This window comes from Sardina pilchardus, chromosome 23 (assembly GCF_963854185.1).
Source record: "Sardina pilchardus chromosome 23, fSarPil1.1, whole genome shotgun sequence".
Lineage (NCBI taxonomy): Eukaryota > Metazoa > Chordata > Actinopteri > Clupeiformes > Clupeidae > Sardina > Sardina pilchardus.
In genome coordinates this window covers 10,210,273-10,218,507 of record NC_085016.1, presented here as the reverse complement: position 1 = coordinate 10,218,507, position 8,235 = coordinate 10,210,273, and the positions used below count along the sequence as shown (strand labels likewise).

At 40.3% G+C, this 8,235-nt stretch overlaps 1 protein-coding gene across 2 annotated transcripts; it reads left to right on the top strand.

The window, feature by feature from the left end:
- The first annotated feature begins 1,056 nt into the window (after positions 1-1,056).
- On the top strand, positions 1,057-8,142 carry cops4 (COP9 constitutive photomorphogenic homolog subunit 4 (Arabidopsis)). Of its 2 annotated transcripts, none has more exons than XM_062527917.1 (10): positions 1,057-1,184; positions 1,936-2,015; positions 2,413-2,564; positions 3,073-3,176; positions 3,895-4,048; positions 5,192-5,342; positions 5,632-5,802; positions 6,472-6,587; positions 6,724-6,808; positions 7,171-8,142. In XM_062527917.1, exons 1-10 carry the CDS (start codon positions 1,111-1,113, stop codon positions 7,302-7,304), a joined length of 1,221 nt encoding a protein of 406 aa, XP_062383901.1. In that variant the 5' UTR covers positions 1,057-1,110; the 3' UTR covers positions 7,305-8,142. The 2 variants fall into 2 exon arrangements, with proteins under 2 accessions (XP_062383901.1, XP_062383900.1); XM_062527916.1 differs by having other exon boundaries at positions 6,439-6,587.
- The last annotated feature ends 93 nt before the right edge of the window (positions 8,143-8,235 follow it).

The following is an 8,235-nucleotide window of genomic DNA, read 5'->3' as shown; positions in this document are numbered from 1 at the left end:
ATGCTGATTATATATAAGAATATGAAATATATAAAAAATATATATCATATATAAAAATGTTGCTATTATATATATATATAAAAAATGCAGCACTGCTATTTCTAGACCCCATATTTTATTGTGTCCAATGTGAAAACTGAGCTGAGTTATTGGCTTCATGAAACTAGGCCTATCGGGGAAAGAACACAGGGCTCTAAACACAAAATCAATATGATGGATCTATTTACAGCTGTTAAATTGCATGTGAGTCCTAAATATAGCATCTGAGGTGCCTTATCTATCTATCTATCTATCTTATTCCCTAAGTGGGGGGACTTAAAGAGGGTGAACAGCCAGAAAGCTGTGAATGTTTGTGAAAAAAGAATTGAGCCATCGAGTCCTGAAAGACTGAAATCTCTTTTTGGGGATCAAATTAGTAGTTTAAAGCTCAGCGCTCACACAGATTAGAACTGTGTTAAAAACCTTGGTGTAGTAGGCTAATCATGGATCATCTGCACATTAAAGCCATAGGCTAACTAAATCAATATTTGGAACCTCTGAAACATAAGATCTGTGATTTTGTAGGTGTGTGATAATAATAATAAAAAAAGACATACAAATAATAGGCCTAGTTATTTATTTATTTTAAAAAGCTATTTCACATGCAATTCTATTAGACATGACAAGAAAGAATAGTTGCGGGCTATTTTTATTTATTTTTTATATTGTTTTCACTGATAGGAAGCCTATTGAAAGTAGCCTAATAGCTACTTATATGAAATATGTAGGCCATAAATCAGCTAAGGATGTAGGCATAGGCCTATTAATGCACACAAATGCGTAATAAACCATTGGTAGCCTACGGTTTTTCTTTCCTAGAGCTATTTTTTCATGTTTACATTCCTGTATTTATGTTATGCCGTGCAGAGTGACCTATTATTTATTAGTGTGTTCAGAATCTACACAGTTTGAATGTAGTGTGTTTCAACAAATTGTTTAGGCCTACTGAAAATACTCTCAGCTAAAAAAAAGCTTCAGTATCGCGCACTCAGCTTGGAGGACCAGAATGTCATCTCCACATCCGCGAATGAGTTACCTTCTTGAAGAGCTCGTTTGTTGATATTGGAGAAAATGGCGACGGGAGTGAGACAGGAGCTTGCCCAGCTGATGAATTCAAGCGGATCTCACAAGGATCTCGCCGGCAAGTAAGTGTATTTTGTCCACACTAAGGAAATATTGAGTTTCTTGGGGCAATTTTGTTTTAATCCACTGTATTATGATAATGGGAAGCCCGACCGGATGGCACTAGTATCAAACTTGCATGCTGACTTGCTGATGAGAAATGCCAGTTAGCTAGCTAGCAGCTAAAGTACATTAGCGTTACTCAGACTTGTTTTACCGGTTGCTATCTTAAAATTGAGTCAGTGTTAGGACAGTTGAATGTATATTTAGTATAGTTTATAACATGTCGTTACGCTTGATCACAAACGTGGCTGAATAAAGAGTTTTGCAGGAAGGCATTTCAAATGTCAAGGGAACAACTTGGTACCTATCAATGAGCTAGCTCTTAGCTTGCTAGTTTTTATTCCAGCTATGCTGGCTGTTTTACCGGCTAGCTATCCTAAACCGTCACGGCTCTGTTTACTGCTTGCAAGCATTGGCAGGGTTATATAGTTAGATTTGTTCACTTCCTTCCGTAGACAGCAACACAATAGATACTGGAATAAATTGCTTAATGATATTCTCGCTGGATTGATGCAGCTAAAGGTTACGTTAACGTTGCAGGATTGACATTAATGTTAACCAGCTCTAGCTAGATACTTAGCAGGCTAATGTTAATCACTCAGCTGTTCATTTTGGGACAGCGAGGAGAAACGAGGTTCAGTCTCATCTTATATGATTTAGCAAAAAACGTACCATCTTTAGGGATCATAGCATTTGTATTGTTTGTTTCAGATATCGACAAATTCTGGAGAAGGCTATTCAGTTCACAGATGCAGAACAATTAGAATCACTCAAGGCCTTTGTGGAAGCTAGTAAGTAAAGTTCTCCTTTCCGATTGAAGTTACATACTATACACTCTGCATGTTCGGTGTTTTTACTGTTGACAACATTTGCTTCTGTTCTAACCTTGATTTCAATATTACACTTAAAGTATTTTCTCATGCACCACAGCTTGTTTATATGGCAACTGTGTACTGCAAATATGTTTTGCATGCAATAAAACAGTTTCGTAGTGGTCGAATATTTAGTGTCATCATTGTCATCATGAAACCTGACTAAAACATTGGTACACAGAACAGTCAGAGCAGGATTTATACTGTGTGCATGTTTCCATTATGTTAGTTTAAACATGACCTCATAGCATAAGTTCCTCATACATGTTCCTACACTCCTTCTAATGTCACCCCATACATGCTCTTCTTTTCTCAGTGGTCAATGAGAACGTCAGCTTAGTGATCTCCAGACAGCTACTGAGCGACTTTTGCGCGCACCTGCCCAACCTCCCTGACAGCACGTCCAAGGCCGTCTGCCATTACACCCTGGAGAAGATCCAGCCTAGGGTCATCTCTTTCGAGGAGCAGGTGAGTGACTGTGGACACAGCGGCTTTGTCCAGCAGGGGCCCTCAGGAATACAGAAATACCGTAATTTCCTGACTATTAGCCATGGCTTATACATTGATTTTGCAAAAATTCTTCAGCTATGAGGTTAATACAGGGGGCAGTTAATATGGTGTTGATATGGTTTTGTTTCTTTTAACTTGCATAAAACACTGTCCTGCGGCTTATACACAATGCGTCTTATATGCGGGAAATTATTGTATCCTCTGCTCGAATAATGACTGCACAGCTTTAGCATCCCTGTAGATGGGTTAAGCACCAACATCAGCTTTGACCACATTGAAAATTCCTCTAAACTATACACATTTAAAGCTAGTAACCCAGTATACTAATTGACAAAAAGAAAGAAAGAAAAAAGGCCAATGAGGGGCTGAAGGGTTGCACCCAAATTACAGTGCTTCAGGCAGTATCTTAGGTGCTATCCACCTTTTCAAGCTTTGCCCAGATGAAAGCAGGTGCTTGTGTTTGCAGGTGGCTTCAATAAGGCAGCATCTGGCCACAATATATGAGAAGGAGGAGGACTGGAGGAACGCTGCTCAGGTGCTGGTGGGCATTCCTCTGGAAACAGGACAGAAGTAAGTGGATATAGCACGCATGCACACACACACACACACACACACACACACACTCGCACGCACACACACACACACACACACACTTTTACTCTCACTCTCACTCTCTATCAGCCATTCACCCATATAAGAAGGTCATCCAAGTTTCACAGTTCCAGTTATGAAAGCGAAGATTTATAGTTAAGCATCAAGATGGAGTTCTGTAAGAATGGACAGTGTGTTATTGATGTGGAGTTAGTGGCTGGCACCTAAAGCCCAAGATTCCCAACACGACGAGACGGAGTTGCAGCTAAGTTGCACGTAGTTGCAAGCCGTTGCAAGCCGTCGCAGAGCATTAAACATGTTGAGTCGCAGTCGCAAGGTTTTAGAACGTTGCGGCTCGTCTCGTCTCGTCTCGTCGGGAATCTTTGGTCTGAACCCTGCTTAAGGTTAAAAAGGAGGGTAGTATTAGTTGAGAAATACTTTGATGTGTACTTTCAATGAAAATGTAACTCCGAGTGAAAATTGACCAAATAGTGTTTTTTCTGAATGAAAATACATCATATAATAAAAAGCTGTGAATACAGTATTTTTCATTGATCAAGGTCTACAGAGCTAGCAGAAAAACACCTTTTGGGTCAATTGTCACCGCAATTACACTTTAACTGTAGATGTCATAGTTTGTAAACGTTGTAAAGACTTTGTAAATTCACTGGGATTGTTTTTCTCTCCTTCTTCTCAGACAGTATAATGTCGATTATAAGCTAGACACATATCTGAAGATCGCCCGCCTCTACCTGGAGGACGATGACCCTGTCCAGGCGGAGGCCTACATCAACCGTGCCTCACTGCTACAGAATGAGTCCACCAACGAGCAGCTGCAGGTTCATTACAAGGTACCACTACTACTCAAGAGACGTGCTCTCTGTCTAACCCAGCTCTCTGGCTAGGTTTACCCTGATAGGGGGAAATTCTGAGATTTCAGTTCCAATACAGCTGATCTGAGCAAGTTTAGTCAACACATCACTCCGAGTTCAGCGCATGGCTACCTGACTACTAAAAAAAGCCTTCATCAGTGGAGCTCAGAAAACATGGTAACCTGTTGGAAAATGTTACCCCACCTCCTACAGTGTATATTACTCCTTTATTGCAATGGCTACTAGACTGTTTTTCTACAGAATATAGCTGACTGTTTCAAAACTGACACAACTGGTATACACTAGACTCTAAGAGGGATTGCACATTAGAGATCACACAAGAGGCCACTTTTCCTGGCAATCCTGGGAAGTCAACTTTTTTTTTTTTTAAATGCAAAACTTCAGCTATGCCCTGGTAATTTCAAGCAACACTAAATGCAACAAAAAGAAATATGTATATATGGTTTCCCAGTTTGACCTTTTTTATATTTTATAAAGGTGCTCTAAGTGATGTTAACGTCAATTCTGTTGACAGTGACTGCCAGAATTATGGAATGCCAAGTTGATTTTCTGTTTTTTGTCTTCTGAGAGGAACAGCTCCATAAAAATGATATTTTAAAAAATTTCATTATATAAACTCAACTACATTTTGTAATTTGATGTGTTCTAAGCCTAAAGCCTATAACTATTTAACCTAACTTGAACTAAATATGCTATTGCTGCTCCATAAAATAAAATGGAGCATAATTATACAAAAATGTCCAACTGTGCAAACGAAATATGTCTATTTTATGTCAGTCATAAAAAGAACCAATGTTGAAATGCAGCTGCAATTAAAACAAGAACACTTTGGCCTTACCATCAGGTGAACAAATTAAATTGTCAAGATATCACTTCTTTTAGTTTGCAACTCACGTTTCACATTTATTTTTTCTTTCTTCTGGCAGTATGCTTTCAAGAACCAGAATTCATCAATAGAGTCTGCTCTCAGTCAGGTTCAGATTTTTGTGACAAATTGTCCACAGATAGAAAACACTCTCTCTCTGCCTCCACGGATGTAGCCTGAGTAGTCTTGACAAGAGCATCCAACTGCTGTCAACACCAGCACTTCTGTCATTGCAGGTGTGCTATGCCAGAGTCCTTGACTACAGGAGGAAGTTCATCGAGGCAGCACAGCGCTACAACGAACTCTCGTATAAATCCATCGTTCACGAGAGTGAGCGGCTCGAGGCTCTGAAACACGCTCTCCACTGCACCATACTAGCCTCTGCAGGTAGGTCTCTGGCAAACTCTGGATGGCTGTATGACCTTTGTTTATTCTATAGATTAGTTAAGAGACTGCATGTTTTACTCTGCTGTAGGCTTATTGAGAATTGGTTGGTTGGTTGGTTGGTTGGTTGGTTGGTTGGTTGGTTGGTTGGTTGGTTGGTCCAAGGTCACTGTTTGATGCATGGTTTAATGTGATGATTGGTCAATTTTGGGGGCATGGGCTGATGAAGGCTGATGAAGGCTGACCCCGAGGTGTCTGTGTGTCTGTGTGTCTGTGTGTCTGTGTGGTACAGGTCAGCAGCGCTCCCGTATGTTGGCGACCCTCTTCAAAGACGAGCGTTGCCAGCAGTTGGCGGCCTACGGCATCCTCGAGAAGATGTACCTGGACCGCATCATCAGGGGCAACCAGCTGCAGGAGTTTGCCGCCATGTTGATGCCCCACCAGAAGGCCACCACTGCAGACGGTGTGTGCCCATCGCTAGCAGTTTTATACAGTCCTGCTGTCCTAATGTGATCTGTTGTTGTATGTTGTGGAGAAGTTTATCTGATAACTTATTTTCTGCCTAACACAAACAAGAATGGGATGATGTTTTGTCTGCCTCATCATTATCGGAAAATAAGTTCTGAAAGGGTAAACTGGACGGAGGGGTCTTGCTTCATTCTGAAGGGACTTATTTTCCGATACTTCCAGCGGACAAAACATTATCTTGCTTATCATACGGCTACTTGCCAAATTGAGAAAAGAAACTTCCCTCCACTCATACAACTTCAAAGAAACTTTTAAAAATATTATTATTATTTTGGTAATGTTCCGTGGCTTCCATTGAGAAACAAAATACTTTGCCACACAAATGGAACTTGATAGTTTCAGATGTCTAAGAAGCGGAAACGTTTAATTGGATTGCCCGCTGTAATAACCCAATGAATCTGAATAACTACTTCAATCAGAAAATGTATTGATAAACCCCATTTAATTATACCTATACTCACTGTCTGGGTGAAATTCTGAAGTTTTTTGACAATGCAAAGTAAATGGGAATGTATGGAAAATGCATTTGTGTTCACCATACTGTATGGTTGACCATACATGACCCATACAGCTGAAGACCTGTTGCCAAATGCTGCCCCTTCAGGTTCCAGCATCCTGGACCGTGCGGTGATCGAGCACAACCTGCTGTCAGCCAGCAAACTCTACAACAACATCACCTTTGAGGAACTAGGAGCTCTTCTAGAGATTCCCCCAGCTAAAGTAAGCTTTGTGTCCTCTAAATGCCATTTCACACGGAGTCAATATGTTTTGTTCGAAATCACTGCCTGATGAAATGTATGTAAATGTATTGCTGTAAATGTATTTATTATAACTATTTTTTTGTCCCTTCGTACAGGCTGAAAAGATTGCCTCACAGATGATTACGGAAGGTCGAATGAATGGATTTATAGACCAAATAGATGGCATTGTTCATTTTGAAAGTGAGTACTGCTTGATTTAGTTGTTGCAATCTTCCTCTTTATCTAGGAAAGCATCTAAGTGTTTCAAAACATTACATTACATTTGACTGACGCTTTTTAGCCAAAGCGACTTACAACATGGTCAAACATTTAAGCTTTTAAGAGCACTTCTAACAACAAATTAAAAACCACAATAAGTGAGTCAGTGAGTGTAATAAGTGCATCAATGAGTGCAATTGTCTGTAGTAGTGCTATGAGAGGACTACTATCATTGATGTTTTTAAGAGTTTCTTTCTTCGTAAAGCTGTTGCTAGTTGTAAGAGCTTCCTCTGACCTTGAAGAGTCTGAAGAGTGCCTGACTCTGTTCCTCTTCTCTCCTTCAGCCCGGGAGCCACTGCCCACTTGGGACAAGCAGATCCAGTCATTGTGCTTCCAGGTCAACAACCTGCTAGAGAAGATCAGCCAAGCGGCCCCCGAGTGGACGGCACAGGCCATGGAGGCCCAGATGTCCCAATAAGGACCTTTCATCCCTGTCCCCATAGGACACCAATACAGACACACACACACACACACACACACACACACAATTGCATATGAGTGAGCTATACACAACACTGTAGTCCGTCTGTCGGTCTTGGTTTTGGTGAAGAAAAACCAGGAACTTTGAACCACTGCTCCTTGTCTCCACTCTAAAGTAAGATATTGGTTTAGATGCACACTGGCATTGAGAGACTTGGATGGACAGCAGATGATTTTTTTTTTTTTTTTTTTTTTTTCCCCCATGTGAAGCATCGCTAATGTAAACGGTAACTGTCACCATGGTGAGCTCTTCTACATGTCAGATATATCATCATATTACTTAGCCAAATTGGAGAAAATCTCTTTTTTCTTTATTCCTAGTCATCCATTACAGGGCTAATACTGATTTGGAAGATGTGTTGGTGCCCTAATGCCTCTATATGTCTGGCTATCCAGCACTTATTAAATGTTCTACATTTGGAACTGGCTTTGTTTTCTAATGTTACATCGTTTGGATAAAAGCCCATTGATTACCTGGAAAACAAATGTAAAACAAAAGTATTAAACCCATCTCATAACAGATACATTTAACTCTCCTGTTAGAGTTGGAATGTGGGTCACAATTTAAGTTATACATGTGTGTGAAATTGGTATTCCAGTAAGCTTTGTGAAATGGACAGGGTAGGCCTTTGGGTAAAAAGAAATGTTTTCTTCCATTCAGTAGCATCCTCCATTTAAAAACGATATCTCGTTGTCTGTTCTCAGAAATAGACACAAACCGATTTTATGGACAATTAAAACCATACACGCAAAAACAATAAAACTCTTGAACTTGATTTTTGCAGGGCTTTATTTTCCATAACCTGCAGACTTAACCTGCAGCCCGTTGAAGCAAAAGTGAGCCTGGGAACTGTAGATTCCACAGTATG